This window comes from Rissa tridactyla, chromosome 1 (genome assembly GCF_028500815.1).
Source record: "Rissa tridactyla isolate bRisTri1 chromosome 1, bRisTri1.patW.cur.20221130, whole genome shotgun sequence".
Taxonomy (NCBI): domain Eukaryota; kingdom Metazoa; phylum Chordata; class Aves; order Charadriiformes; family Laridae; genus Rissa; species Rissa tridactyla.
In genome coordinates, this window is record NC_071466.1 from 127,494,414 (window position 1) to 127,509,834 (window position 15,421).

At 43.6% G+C, this 15,421-nt stretch overlaps 1 protein-coding gene across 5 annotated transcripts; it reads left to right on the forward strand.

Moving 5' to 3' along the window:
* Positions 1 to 7,016: 7,016 nt before the first annotated feature.
* On the forward strand, positions 7,017 to 15,066 carry CLDND1 (claudin domain containing 1). 5 transcript variants are annotated; one of them, XM_054222824.1, is made up of 6 exons: positions 7,017 to 7,041; positions 7,648 to 7,825; positions 11,563 to 11,864; positions 13,079 to 13,186; positions 13,566 to 13,703; positions 13,804 to 15,066. In XM_054222824.1, exons 3-6 carry the CDS (start codon positions 11,576 to 11,578, stop codon positions 14,022 to 14,024), a joined length of 756 nt encoding a protein of 251 aa, XP_054078799.1. In that variant the 5' UTR covers positions 7,017 to 7,041; positions 7,648 to 7,825; positions 11,563 to 11,575; the 3' UTR covers positions 14,025 to 15,066. The 5 variants fall into 5 exon arrangements, with proteins under 5 accessions (XP_054078799.1, XP_054078793.1, XP_054078813.1 ...); XM_054222818.1 differs by having other exon boundaries at positions 7,024 to 7,088; XM_054222838.1 differs by lacking the exon at positions 7,017 to 7,041 and adding an exon at positions 7,049 to 7,068.
* Positions 15,067 to 15,421: the final 355 nt, after the last annotated feature.

The window sequence follows — 15,421 nt, forward strand, 5'->3', positions numbered from 1 at the left end:
GCTCTGAGCTCCCCCTAATCTTCCCCTCAAGCTCTTCTTTAAAAACATGTTAGCGAGTGAGGGGGGAGGAGTAGGGGGAGGGAGGAGGAGAAAAGTGGTTTTGGGGGGGTAATCTATATACTTTTAGCCAATCACATAGGCAACGGACAAGCAACGAGTCTCTGATTAGTCAAAACCCTGTCTTCAGAATAAACACTTGCTTCTTTTTTTAAAATCAGGTTTAGTTTTACTGATTTTATCTTCATTTTGCCTTTGCCTGTATAAGCGAACCAGGTTCAGGTTTTGCTTTTATTTTGGGGGGAGGGAAAGTAGTTTTCAAGATTATGAACTTTTTATTTTCTAAAACAGGATATTGCTAGTTTGCAGAGGTTTGAGATTGTACTAGCTCAGAAGAAGTCAGAGAATGGTAAATTCAGGTGCCACATTCTTTATCTTTACTCAAAGCATTTTATATAAATTGGTTTTCAGGGCAAGTTCAACTTTTCTGAGGCCTGGAGGTTTTTGCTTTCTTTGTCCGTTTATGATTGTTGTTTTTTGTTGAGAGTAATTTTCTCATACGAACATATTTAGGGAAAAACATTTCAAACTACCATCTCCATTCTGCCCTGTAGTTAGTTGTTCTGTGTCAGTCCCAGGCTCTCCACTGCTTTGCTGGTGCCTGTCTCCTGCCCTGCAGCCTCTCCAGTTCCCCTGGCCCTGGGCTCCCCATACCCAGCTTTATTAATGTATTTGGAACTCGGAGGACAGTTTTACAGCATGTCGTATATTTTTCTGCAATTTGAAACTGGACTTGATGTTCCCATCCCTGCACAGGCTTCCTTATCGGCCACAGTCCTGGTCTCTGGAGCACTGATTTGTTCCTTCTCCTTCTGATTGTGAAGCCCACATGGCTCCTGAGCCCTTGTTATGTATAGTGCTTGCTTCTCTTGAAGAACTTCTCTTACGGAGATGATTTTCCTCATCTTTCCTTCACACTATCAATATCGCTTCAGTTGTGGCTTGCCTTACAGACAGCCTTTTCAGTGTTACGTCAATCGAATGAAGATTCTCACTTTTTAAGCTACCGATTTTATTACAGCTTCGTGCAGTGCTTACTAATTTGAAACTTCTACTACTGGTCTTCATCATCCTTCCTCTCTTCTGCAGTTAATTTCATCTTCTCCTTCCTCTCCCTCCCACCTGCATGTTCACAGACCAGGCGCGTCTTCAGGATTCTCAAAGCTTTGAGCAAATCACTTACCAGAGCATGCTCGAGCCCCAGCCAGATAGATTGCATCCATGTATATCTCCACAGGCAGAGAGCAACGCCAAATCGCATGGACAGCAAATTTGTCCCATCCCATGTAGTCTGATTCACTCTGACAGTGCCCAGACTATATGCTCCGGTGCAGCAGGTACCTGGTAGACTTCAGGCGCCTGGCAAAGCAGCCAGCTTTGTATTAAACGACTGGCTGCTGGATCAAGGGATATTTAGGTATCTCTTGTGTAGATACGCTGATATCTAATAAGGAGTTAGTGATATACAGCTGCCTTCCTATCATCCTTCCCTCCATCTCACACCACTACATACTCCTCCTCGAAATTTGCTCCCTCCCTCCCCCCATCCCAGAGCAGACAAAAAAGTGAGTAACTTTTTAAAAAGCTTAATGTAACCATAAAAATAAGCATATGTCCATGTATTCTTGTGTTTGCAGTTCCTCACTTTGTTATCTACCTGCAGTTTAGTAGCCTTATTTACTAAATAAAAAATTAAGATAGTAAACCTTTTCCAGCAGGGATCAACTCTGTTCTCTTCAATATGTTCTGTATTTTGTGAATGCTCTAAATAGACTTGTGGATGTTGCTGTGCGTTGCTCTATGACAGATGTGACACTTCCCTGTCTGGACAGAAGACTTGCAAAAATAGTATGAAGCATTGTCGTGAGTAATGAAGTGATCTGTAATTATCCAAGTGAAGCAGCAACAGGCATATTTGTTGTTAGTCTGTAAGCCTTGGGGTTTTTTTTATGTGGTATTGATTGACTTAGGACTTCATGTAGGCTTCACGTAGCTTCACTCTTGCCAGAGCTCATTTCGCTAAAGTAGAGCCAAGCTCTCAAAAATACGGAGCACATGGAAATTCCCCTCATAACACGTCTGCATAGATATTCCAGAAAGCTCAGCATGTGATGTGCTAAGATCCAAGAGATGTAGTGAGATATTTTGTCACCAGGAGGATAGCCTCTACCCTGTTCTCACCCCTCTCAGAGATTTCCCCAGCACTTTCCTCCTCCCAGGCCTCACCAGACACATGTAAACCCTTTTCCTGAACAAAATCTTCTGCTGAAGCAACACCTACTGGGGCTTGCCTTGGGTGTACGTTCTTCCATTCAGGGTACCCATCTTGTCCAGCCCTTGACGCAGCTCTGCTGAGGCAGTCTGAAAAAATGCAGCCGTGGGGTTCTGAATAGTTTTAAACCTGACTGTGAACCTAAAAGCTTTTGTAACCACATGCTCGCAACTGTCATCGTGGCCGTGAATTTGGCCAGTTCTGCTTTAAAGCTTATGTTTCTCTGATGGTCCTGCCTTTCTAAAATGCACTTGTGAAGTTTGTTATGTCAGTGTTTGTACCATTCCTTAAATCTTCCTCATAGGAAATACTGAAGTCTTTCAACAGGAGCAAGGGAAGAGATTTCATGTCTTTTGTTCACAGTTCTGTAACGCTTGTGATACGTGTTTTATTGTAGCCTTCTAATTTTGTGGCAAAATCAGTAAAAGAGATGCGCAGGAGAACAATCTGCACAGGAAGTATGTAGGGTTAATGATCTAGTTTGTTACACACGCACATTCCCCTTACATGTTTCTGCAATTGAAGCATTTCTGGTAGCAAGGAGTGGGGCTTGTTTTTTCCAATTTTTTTACATTTTCTATTTTACCGATAGTATAATTGTGGTTTTATTGCAACTTGCATATACACTTTTATATAAGCACAGAGATCTAGATAAAATAAGCTACATATCTGTAAATTATTAGTGATGGTAAGTGCTGAGAAGGAACAGAGGTTCATTTGGCTTTAAAAGAAAGTGTAGTAGTTTCTAAATGATTGTGCTTCAAAAACCTTCTGTAAGGAATAGAGATTTGCAGACGTAATTAAAAAAACAACCAAAACCCCCCACCAAATTGGCTGAAACTGCCTTACTATGCTATAACCTAGGTGAAGGCAGGCTCTGAGGTAACCAGAGGAATGCTAACCTACAGAAGTTTCACCCCTGAACAAAGAGGAGAGGGTAGAACTGGTTCAAGTAAAATTGTGGGCCCTGAAATAATGCCTCGGGATAGGTCAAAATAGTTTCATTCTGAGAAACAGTCTCCAAAGTGGGATCTAGGGAGAAAATATTTTTTGTACACCTAATAAAATAAAACTATTTTTTAAATAGTGTTTATATCCTCTTTATCTCATCCTTTTTTAATTTATATTTTTGTGTATGTTCATATATTAACTAGTATTCTATATACCAATAATATATTAGCACAGTAGTACATGTATATAATACTTTTAAAAAATATGCATATAATAGGGGTGCATGCTCGAAATGTTTTTACTTGTTGGGGTCCATGGTAAAAAGGTTTGAAGACCACTAATTTAGATGACAAGTGGGTGTCACTAAAGCGAACCTGCGTTATCCATTTTATTTGGAAGAAGCACATCTAGAAGGTCTTCTCTCTGTGAAAATTATAGTTGTGGCAGGGTTTTCTTAGCCTACCATGTTCTGTGGCACAGATAGAAAAATACAGAAGGCAGAAATAAAACCAGGGAGACTGTAGAGAGGTCTGAGGGGGATGCATGGGATTTTCTGCTTATTCTGGCTATGCGAAATGTGCGTAGATGCCTGAAACACAAAACCTAAAACTACCCTTATTATTATTACAAAGAGAATATTTGTTGGGAGAGGCAGTATCTTGCAGTAAATTAGCTAGCAGTACTGGAAGAAACAGGCAGACACCTTTTTCAGGTCTGAATCAATAAGTTCTAAAGCGAATGTGATAGATGAAAAAGGTTTTTTCATTTCTCATCCTGTATCAGCTTCATTTAATACAGGTAGTACCGCCTCCTACAAATGATTACTTATTTCCTTAGACTGTGAGAGCTAAAATGACACATATTTTGTATGCCACAATTTTTTTGTGACATGCTAGGGTTTTGTTTGCAGCACTCTAATGTTAAACTCTCTGTCAGTGCCTGAGAACTTCTGTTAGAGGTACTAACGAGTGCACGTGATCCAGGTCTGCTATCAAAGAAACGTCAGTTTTGCAAAAAGCAGGAACAGCATTTAAGCTATAGCCATCAGCGTTATTCCCTTCATGCTGCCACGTGCAAGCTGCCACAGTTTCTGCATGGGAAAGCAAACTTTTACTTTGAAAACCTTCCCAAATGATCCTGTTCTGTACCTAAACCGATGGACGAGTGGTTCTGCTGAGGCATGCTGAGGAGGTGTGAAAAGAAGAGAAAATGAAAAAAGATAGGTGTTACCAATGAATGACTGTGTGTTCATTTGTAATGTTTTTATTGGGTTACTCTTACCATATGGAGGGGTATTTTTCCAGACAAAAAAAAATCCAGGTAAAATCTGTAAAGAGTATTTGAAATTAAATAAATAAAATGAAAACACATCTCTTCCCTCTGGCTATTTTCGAGCAGCTGTACACATCATATTGATTAGGGCAGATTATGAAGAAGAGGTCACTGTAGTCTAATTCAATAATTGAAGTAGCAATGGCTGCAGAATTTTGCAGTTGTTTCTCGTTTTTACGAGATTAGATCTTTTAGGGGAAAAACCTATAGATTTGCCAGTGTTAGATAATTCACTACGATTTACAGTAAACATTTCCAATTCTGCTTATCCCACAGCTTAGAACACAGAGGGGTTTCGTTGGTTTTCTTTTTCTTTTTTTTTTTTCCCTAGCTTCAACTTCTGATAGTTTTGCCAGGTATGCTGAAAAAATGATTAACCGATTTTATTTTTTTTTTGTTCCCTATTGCCATTACATGTATTTTATGGTTTTACAACTCCTTAGCCCTCTTTTCAATAAATTAAATTGACTGACCTTCCATGATACATTTCACTGAGAGAGGTTTTCTAATTGCTCAGTGATTTTCATGTCCCTTTTCAGGTTTCTCTCTAGTTTATCAACGTGTCAAAACTAGAGGTGTTATTTCAGCAGCCAGCAGCAACTCTAGATGTGATACAGCTTCTTTCTTCCCTGTGATTTCTCTGTTTATACATCTGAGGTTGCAGGAAAATTGTGGTTTTTGGCCACAGCACCATCTTGGCAGTTGGTAATCCACCATGACCCGTTTATCCTTTTAATTTTGTGCTTCTCAGGATAAAGTTTTATGTCACGTAACTACAGCCTCCACTCTTTGCTCTTAAATGAATGAGCTCATCAATGACCTTATTGAAATGCATGTTTGCTTGCCCCCGGCTACCAAATGATCAGGTCACCCTGTACCAGTGCCCTCTCCATGTCATTATTTACACTTCCCCCAGGCCTTGTGTCATCTGTGAAGTTTATCAGAGATACTGCTGCTTTCTTCCAGGCCGTCGATAAAGATGTTAAGTATTTTAGTCTCTAGCATAAATCCCAGTTTAGACTCCAGAATGTGTCCTTGCAGACAGTCACATTATGAGGTGTTGGTGAAATGGTTCCATGATCTGGGAAGGTGGGACATATAGACAGAGGTTTCTTAATTAAATATAATTTCTAATTATTTTTTAAAATAAAAAAAAAATATATTTTGTCACATCAAGTCAGAGAAGTTTCTTATATCACTGCTTTCACCTTTGCCATCCTAGCTTCTTACCTTGCTGCGAAAATGCTTCCTAGCTGCTCTGGGAGAGGAGTTGGTCGGGATTGTTCCCCAGAAGTCCTCAGAGATGTGAAAACCTCAGGCGTGATTCTGGTTTTTCTGTGTATTTGTTTGCGAGTTTGGAGGTTGGTAAAATCAAAACTGGGTGTGGTGGTCTCTCAGCGGGGGAGTTGTTAACCACTTTTAAGAGTCCTTTTGTAATTTGCATGGGTACGTGTACCAGGGATGGGGGGAAATGTCCAGCTTGGGGCATGGAGCCAGTGTTGCCAATTTTTGCGATTTTTACCGAACCTTTTTCTTTTCCTTAGTTGGTGTTTTCCCAAGTCAGTCAGACAGGATATTGCATCACATTTTTATAAGCAATCAAGCAAAAAAGAAAGAAATATGAGATTTATGGCTGCAAGGGCAGACCAAATAATAGAAATTGCAGAAATCAGAGTTTGTAAAGGTAGGGGGTTTTTGTGCTTCTGTAAAAACTCGTGGCTGTTACAGCAGGTATGGGACTTTGGGACCATGACTCCAGATCCCCAAGTGCCCGTGTCTTGCAGGCCTGCAATGTCAGCATTAATCAGAGTTAATTCTTGACCTTGAGGGTGGTGAGACACTGGAACAGGTTGCCCAGGGAAGCTGTGGATGCCCCATCCCTGGAAGTGTTCCAAGACCAGGTTGGATGGGGCTTTGAGCAACCTGGTCTAGTGGGAGGTGTCCCTGCCCATGGCGCTCACGGCAGGGGGTTGGAACTAGATGATCTGTAAGGTCCCTTCCAACTTTATGATTTTATGAATCAGCGGGCCAGGGTGGTGTGAGGTGCGGTGCTGAGGTGTGGCGGCGTGGGACTGGGCTGACGCCATCCCAGCAGAGCCAGCCCTATGTCAGTGGCAGGGCCCGGCTTTGGAGCCTGCAGGAGCCGGCGGGGTGCCGGGCACCACCGGTGGCTGAGGGGAGGGAGGCGAGGAGGGTTGCCCGTGGGCGTCGAAAGGTGAGGGTTGGCGGCCCGCGGTGGCGGCGGCAGACTACAACTCCCAGCCGGCATGGCGGCGATGCTGACGGGGAGAACTACAGCTCCCGTGGTGCTGCCGGGCCGGGCGCCTCGTCGCCGTTTCGGGAGAGGGCTGGTGAACTACATCCCCCAGGGCGCCCCGGGCAGCGGGGTGGGGCGTTACCCTCTCGCTGGGCACGGCGGGGCGGAAGCGGTGCGGCGGGGCCGGGCCGGGCCGGGGGTGCGAGGCGGTGATGGGCGGTGGGTGAGGCGTCGGGCCGGGCTGGGCCGCGGCGGTTGTAACCGTTGGAGCGGGCTGTTATAACCGTTCGAGCGGGTGGGGGGACTGAGGCGCTCTCTAGGGGTTTGGTGCCGGGCGGCAGTTTCCCCTCACAGGGCTGTCACCTGAGAGGCCGGGGCGGCCGGTCGGGCTCTGTGGAGACGGTCCGGCCGGCCCGGCCCGGCCTCCGCCTCCGTCCGTGGCGGCGGGGGGTGAAGCGTGTCGGCAGGGCTCGGGCGGGCTGCGGGGGGTACCGGTGCCGGGGGGCGGCCCTGGTAACCGACCGGCTGTGGGGCTCCGCGTTTGAACGGAGCGAGAGCCGGTCGCTGAACCCGGTCGCTGAACCCGGCCCTGCATGTCTGCCCCTGTGCGGGACTGATCCTGGTGGGGCATGGTGCTGCCGGCATGAGGGCTCCTGCAGTCATTCCCCCCCTCCCCCCCCCTTTTTTATTTTTCTTTTTTCTCTTAATGAGATGCCTGTTAAATAATTTCAAAATGAAACGATGATCTCAAACTATTTGGTTTGCTTTCTACTTCTAGATTGCTTTTTGGGAACTGGTGGTGGTGAAGAAACGGAATGAATGGAACAGTTAGGGCAGATAGGAAGTTTGTATTTCATGCCCTCCGCTTGCCACAAGACACAAGCAACACTGTGTCTCTGAAGTGACCTGGAAGCATTGGAGAGGTGTGCCCTGAGGGACTCTGAAGACCTCTGAAGGTAAAAAAAAGTGTTTGGTAGTGTTCTTTTCCTAACCCTCTGTTGCCCTGAGTATTAAAAGGAGGATCCTGCTCCGTAGCGTTGCCAGCCCTCTCCCCACATTTACACCTTCTTTTAGGCCTTCTGCCTATTCTCCTTTCCCAAAGAGCAGTCAGATTGCAAGCGTGTTTTCTGAGAAAATGCCAGCAAATGCAGCCTTGCTCTTTTGTGATGTCAGGTAAAAGGAGTTTCTTAAGTGTGGTGGCCAGCCATTGGCTGAAGGGAGTGATTACTGTAACAGGATAAAAATATGCATATTTTGGTGTGCCCCTCTGCCGTGGTACAATAACTTCTTAAAATGCTTCTCCATTCTCCAGTCTTGTGGTTGATTATTTACCACAGTACTAGCTCTTGTGCTGTTCTGTGTTTTTTTCTTTTTCAACTCTACTGGCTTGCCTTGTTTTCCCCTTCTGTGGGGTGCATAGATCTAGTCATTCCTTTGAATGTTGCTGCTAGTTTGGCCTTTGCCTTCTCCTTTATGAGCTGGCGCTTTGAAATTTTTATGTGTCTCGCCTCTTTCAAAAATGAGTACAATATCCTGTGAAGCACTTCTGCTTGAGTGCCTGTTTACTGCTGCCTGTGTTGTCTTATATTCACTGTATAGCTTATTCTAAGCATCTCGTACATATTGCTGTGCATAGAACTTTTTGCAAAGTGTGGCATAATCTCGTAAACATTTTGTGTCTTTCTTCACGGTCTTCTCTGGTAGCTATTTTTTACTGACTATGCTTTCAGCTGCCATTGAGCTCTGCCTGGGGCTTGAAGGATGATTCTCTCTTTAACAGAGCAAAGGACACCTCATTTAAGTTGGGGGGTGTGTCTACTGTAAATGAATATGCATTGGATATACACAATGAATGGGCAAAGTAGTCAGCAACAGTGTGGCAGGAAGAACTCCTATTTCAAAATTTGCCTAAAGTGTTGTAGAGTTCTTCATCGCTTCTGTAAGTAGTTGAAGTGTTAGGCAGAAGCATTGAGGGGACCTTTATTATAAGGAACTGGGGTTGTGCTCTTGCCCTGGCACTGTCTTGTCCATACTGAAAATCTATGTGTGTTCTTTCTGGGACAAATGCCACACAAAACCACTGGGGACTGTAGCCACCTCAGCTGGTTTCTAACTATCCCAGGAGCTGTGCATTGCAAGGATTGAACATAGATAGCCATGACCCTTTTACCAAGACAGTAGTGACAGTCTTTTAATTCACTGTTTGATTTTTTTAATCCGTCATTTTGCTTGTGAATGGCTCTTGGTTGCCAGCTGGCATCAACTCTGTCAAGTCCACTGTACGCCAATGCACAGAAAGCTGTCGAGAAGTGTGTGCTTGTGTTTTAATATTTCCAGCACCAGTGTTCTGCAGCTGGCAGCAGGGATGTTGTTTCTGAAATTAAGGTTATTTTTTTTGAGCCAGTTGTTTTCTTTCTATATGTTAGGTACAAAGTTGATAGGACTTCATTATTGTAAGCATTTATATTAAAGGCAATGGCAGCAAAGAGAAAATAACGTCCTGCTTACGTTCTTTTTTGTCGGACTCTACTGTGAGAATGGAGCTTTTAGGTTCTTGCGATTCCTCCTTCCAGACAGAGCCCTTTTTAAAGAGAGGAGTCTGTTGCAGAGGGTTCCTCTCGCAGTGAACATGACTGCAACAGGGTGGAAAATCCAGACTAGCCTGCTTGCCCGCCTGTTCTGCTGCTTGCCCTGAGAGTGAGTTAGTTCCCAGAGGATCTGCTCTGTTCTGAGCTCAGCTGAGCAGGGGCCGGGCAACACAGCTTTGTCCCTGGAGATGCCACTTGCTCTGTTTGCTTTGTGAGAAGTTTGTGAAGGGGAGGGGATCCCTCAGTGAACTCAGTGAGGATGAATAGTGAGGTCAGCCCTATACAGCAGCTTCTTCTCTCCCTATTATGCGCATGCAATGTCCTGTGTACCTTGAGCTAGACGCTAGGGTATTGAAGGAGAGTATAAGTACATAACCAAGAATTAACACTGCACATAGTATTTTCTTTCAAGTCTGGACTTGATTCTAGGTTTTCTAGGTGAGTAAGCCCAGATACAATGTTTTCTCCCCCTCAATGTTTGTCCTAGCTTATGAGTTCACAGCTTGTGGATTATTATTTAAGTACAGTTGTGGTATGCAAACTTTGCACTATTTTAAATGGGTGCTGCTTGTCAGTTCACCAAAAATCAGTTCTATTCTTACTTGTTGCTAAGGGTGCAGTTAAATGAGGCACAATCTCTGTGATATCCCTCCTTGAATATGGAAATTAAGCATAGGGGATGATATGGATACACATCCTCTCTCCTCCCTAACCCTGTTAGCTAGTTTCAGCCAAATACAGGAGCAGATAGGAGGGAAGAGAAATAAGAATGGCATAGTTAGCAGCAAATATCAGTGCCTTTGAAACTCCCTGCTTTAATTTGCACCTTGTTTCATAGTTCAGAATTTCTTATTGGCAGGTCTGACTTGAGTGCTCATTTTTTTTTCCTTGTGAATATTGTGTTTTAAGGCATTTGCTGTTTCCAGTTGTGGTTCATTCAGTTGCAAAGGAGCTAGACCAAAATATTTTGATCAAAGTATGTGGGAGAAGGGAGGCAGAACAAGCAATAGACAAGAGCTGATTAGATAGTAGCTCGTGTAACCAGACTAGCTCTAGCTGCTGAGTTAACTTCAATTGTTTTGTTGGGTTTTTTTAATTGTTTTTGGCCAGTGTATCAATCCTGATTCATCATAATCCAAAAATTCAATCAAGCATAGAAAATGCATGAGCACAACAGGCATTTGAGTTTCCTCTGATGTATTGCACTATCTGCAAAACATTCCATGTATTATCAATCAATTACTCATTAAAGTCAGTGTTGTCATAAGTGTAAGCATGTGTGGTATCTGTATTTTCCCATGCCTCCTTTGACGCTGAATTTGCACAGTTTTTGAGCATGACCCTGCAAAGGAGGGCATAGATGACCCCCAGGAGCCGGAGCAGGCTCCTAATGACAGTGCATGCAGGCCTTTCAGTTTTGGAAGATCTTGTCATTTTGTTCCCATGGAACAGGCATGCCTCCCCCTCCCCCCATTGTTTTAATTATTGCAACATTTATCATCATTTCCAAATTTGTCTTGCAGTGCTTCCTTTGTGTTCTGTCTCTAGTGCATAGATACATTTCTCTGTTTCCCTAAAGGCGTTCTGGCATCTTGGCATGGTTGCCCTTTGTGAGCAGCCTGGAAGAGCTTTTTTGGCATGCTTCTGGTTCTTATCTTTGCTGTAAACACAAGCTGTGAAAGCCGTATGGGATGGTAGGCTAAAAATAACTTCTACCCTTGGTAATCTCTTAAGGAAAGATAAGTCTTCTGCCTGGGCGCTGTGGATGGATTCTCTGTGGTTCTCTACAATCAGGATCACAAATGGCAGTGAGCTGTGCCATCTGCTTTGGGGACAGAGTTGCTGTTGCTCTGTCACTGCTGTCTCAGAGAGAGTAGCCAGCGAAGAGTGGCTGGGAGAAGGGCAATATCCATGCCTGAACCTCCAGATCCAGCGGATGCTGACTAGTACTGTAGACTTGTTCAGTTGTTCCTTTGATCCCAGCATGTTGGAGAAGGAAGACATGCATATGTTGCATAAGAGGAATGATATCATGAGTTTGACACTGCTAGGATAACTTTGTGTTTACTGTTAGAGGACTTACTTGGCCTTCTCTTTCTTTACAGCAGCAAGGGCGCAATGATGGATAACCGTTTTGCTACAGCGCTCGTAATTGCTTGTGTTCTCAGCCTCATCTCCACCATCTATATGGCAGCTTCCATTGGCACTGACTTTTGGTACGAATACCACACCCTGTCCCCAGCTGAGAATGTCAGTGAAGCTGGTAGGAGCATCTGGGATGAATTTGTCAGCGAAGAGGCAGATGAGAAGACCTACACAGATGCGCTCTTCCGGTGCAACGGCACGGTTGGATTGTGGCGGAGGTGTATCACTATACCCAAAAACTCTCACTGGTACAGCCCACCAGGTATCTCCAGAGCAATTAACACTTCCCTCGCTTGCCTGGGGTGGTATGTGCTAACTTCCTCACAACGTATTCATGCCATTTTGTTCCTCTAGAAGGCTTACTTCTAGCTTATGTGTTTGGGTTTTTTTAATGAAGACAGTCTAAATTTTTAAAGCAGCGAAAGGCAAAATGGTCTATGGCTGTCAGCGCTACAGACTCTGAATTTGACACATGATACTTGATCTAAATTTAGTCTGGTATAACTTGATTTTCTTTTGCATCTTCTGTCTGCCTGAGGATACAGTTATAGTTGCTCTGCCAATCACTGTCTTTTTAGGAGGGGTCCTGGGATCCAGCAATGGAATAAAGATAACACTTTATCAAGGGGGCACTTGTTTCTTTTAGCTAGTCGTTCATTTTGCTCACAAACGTGGTGATGCAACAGTGGGACATTTTGGATTCCTTGTACCATAGTGCTGGATATGGAATGAAGTACTTGTATTCTTTTTCACGATGTTTGGGGGCTAAAAAAGTGTGGTAAGCAATTGTTTTAATTGCTTCAAAGTAGATTTTGGACACATATTGTGTGTGTGAAGCTCTTAATTTTGAACCCTCTTAAAAAAAAAAAGGTAGTTTAAACACTTTCTCTGGAGAAAAACCACCTCGTTAAATACTTCTTTTTTTTTTTTTCTCCAATGAGAATACTGATTTTGGAAGGTGCTTAAACCAGCTCTGATCAATAGTATTAATAGTATTCTCAAAGCAAAATCTAACTGAGGCAAAGAAGAGGAGAAATTTAGTATAGAGAAGTAAATATTTTCTGTCCTTTAAATAGTCCTTTCTATCACATTTTTGGATGAAGTGTTTAGTACGATACCACATTGTGCACATGGAGATAATAACAGCTCAGTTAAGCGACTCTGAGTACAAGAACGTGTAACAACATAGTTGAGCATCGTATGCCACATTTCTTTCTCAGTCTGTCAAGCATGGCCCAGTTCTCTGTGGATAACACAGGTGAGGTTGAAGATTCTGCATGTTTGAATGGTGTCCCTCATTGTAGTAACTACATTGTGACAGACCTGTTTGCAGAGGTAATTTTTTCTCTAAGGTGTTTTTTTTCTCTAAATTTTTTTCTCTGAGGAGCTGCACAGCTTAAATGGTTGGGAAAGGAGGAATTGAAGGAATGGGAGGGAGACACCTAACGGTAATTTTTTCTCTTTCTTTTCCCCCAGAAACTGATATGACTACAAACTGCATCAGTTTTTCCCTCTCTGATCAGTTTATGGAAAAGTACATAGAGCCTGGAAATCACAATAGTGGCACAGACTTGAATCGAACTTGTAAGTATCTTTCATTTCTGGCAGGTAAACAAGTAGGACGAAAAAAAAAAGACATTTCTCAAATACAGTCACTGGTGAAGGAAGCATCTGCTTTTTTTTGGTTTTTTTTGGTCTTCACAGTAGCACAGGCAGTAGGTCAGAGTTTAAAAGGAAGACTTAAGTGCTTTAGCAAAGGTTTTGCCTGTGAATGCAGTACAGGAATTTGTGAGTTAATAAACAAAGTTCTTCCTACTTTCACGGGGCCTTTGGTCCTTTTTAGCTGTGAATGTGGGGTGTCTGATGAAGCAGAAGCAGTGTGGGTAGAAGGGAATGTAAGATAGTGACAGAAGATCAGTTTCTAGTACATTTTCAACAAACTTTGTGTGTTTTTCACATGCAGATCTCTGGCGATTGCAGTTTCTCCTGCCCTTTGTCAGCCTTGGCCTCATGTGCTTTGGGGCTCTGATTGGGCTCTGTGCTTGTGCCTGTCGCAGCCTTTACCCTGCCATTGCCACTGGAGTCCTCCATTTCCTAGCAGGTAGGTCTCCTGCCAACTTACCCTTCCTCCTCCAGAAGCTCATGGCGACAGCCAGAACACCAACAGTGAGCTCATTGCGCTGTACTGCTTCCTCCCCCAGGGCTTTGTACGCTGGGCCTGGTTGGCTGCTATGTAGCTGGGATTGAGCTGCTCCATAAGAAGCTGCCCCTGCCTGATGATGTGAGGGGTGAATTCGGCTGGTCCTTCTGCCTAGCCTGTGTCTCGGCACCTTTGCAGTTTATGGCAGCTGCTCTTTTCATCTGGGCGGCTCGCACCAACAGAAAGGAATTCACTCTCTTGAAAGCGTACCGTGTAGCCTAAGTGCTGCTACCGAAGTATTTGGTTTCCATGTTATGGCCTCTTCTCCCCCCCAACCCTTAGTACTTTCTTCTTTTAGTCAGAATTTTACCTTGTACTGCATGCTTCTTGCAAGTTGAGACAATTTAGCCTGCGGGCCCTGAAGACAAAGACCTCTGGGCTAAATGGCCAAACTGTGCCAGAAGTCTGCAGAACTTGAACATTGTTTTTAAATTGTTTGGTTTTTTTTTAAGAGTTATTATTATTTTTTAAGCTTCATTTGGTTGTTGAATATCCCCTTGATTAGGTGTACATGCCCCTTCCTGATTTTATTACCCTGTCAGCCTGGAGGAAGTAGGAGTGGTATTGTGGGGTGGGAAGAGAGAGAGGAAAAGAAAAAGTGCAGGTAGGCAAGAATGGGAACCACAGTGCACAAATAATAAATAATCAGGAGCTGTCTGCTGTACTGTCTGCAGTAGCTATGGATAGCACCCAAGAGACATGGGGGAACTCAGAAACCCCTGTTGTGGAAGTACTGTAGCTAAATCAGTCCTGTATCTTTGCTTTGGGTCTCTTATTCTCACTAGTTTGCTACTTTTTGTGGCTTCTGGCAAAACTGATGCAGGCAGAGCAGCCGGCTGTGGGGGTGCCTGCACAGCACACCATCCTGAGGTAGAGTCTGCGCTCGTGTTTGCCGAGGAGTGGGATAAGTTAGCCCCCAAGGAGCTCTGTGCTGCTCTTAGCTACACTGGTTCCAGGACCCAGGCTAGTTTCGTATCTGCACTGCATGTGATTGTGCACTCCGATCTTAACTTGTGGTGCTTTTGCTTGCTGTGAAATAAGGCTTCCCTCTCTCTTGTGTTGAAAATGACCCTTCCCAAGTTTTTCGGTTTTAATTTGATTTTGTGTATGTGTGTATATGTACATATATAAACTTAACTTTTTTTAAAGCTCACCTATTTATCCTATATAGCACACAACAGGGTTTTTTTTAAAAGGTGCTGCTCTTTTACCATCTTGCCCCTAACCTATTGTTTAAATGAAATAATAAAAAAAAGCTCAGAAATTTTCAGTGTTGTGTGAATCTGATGGGACAGTGAGGGAATGGTCTGAAGTGAATTTTACTTGGGGAAGGAAAAGGTGGTGTCTAGATCGTTCTGTTTCCAGGGGAACGTCACCAGAAACAAAGATGTTTGTTTTAATTGAATTCTTGGGCTCCTACTAACTTTAAATTTTCTCCTGCTCATCATTGGGTAGGTGCAACACCCCATAATTTCTAATTAGTTCTCAGCTGCTGCACATATTTCTTCTAAATCACTGCAATTCTAGCCAGACTGACTGATATGTTTTATCTAGAAAACAATGTTCCAAGACTAAATTGTTTAATTCTGAGGCCTTAACTCTCCTTATTTCCTTACTCC

What these genes read in the sequence shown, in the direction of transcription:
- CLDND1 (XM_054222824.1), top strand. Translation starts at nt 11,576, where the DNA reads ATGATGGATAACCGTTTTGCTACAGCGCTCGTAATTGCTTGTGTTCTC. An exon ending in TCACTGGTACAGCCCACCAG is followed by an intron (nt 11,865 to 13,078) that starts GTATCTCCAGAG and finishes CTTTTCCCCCAG; the next exon opens with AAACTGATATGACTACAAAC. An exon ending in CACAGACTTGAATCGAACTT is followed by an intron (nt 13,187 to 13,565) that starts GTAAGTATCTTT and finishes TTTCACATGCAG; the next exon opens with ATCTCTGGCGATTGCAGTTT.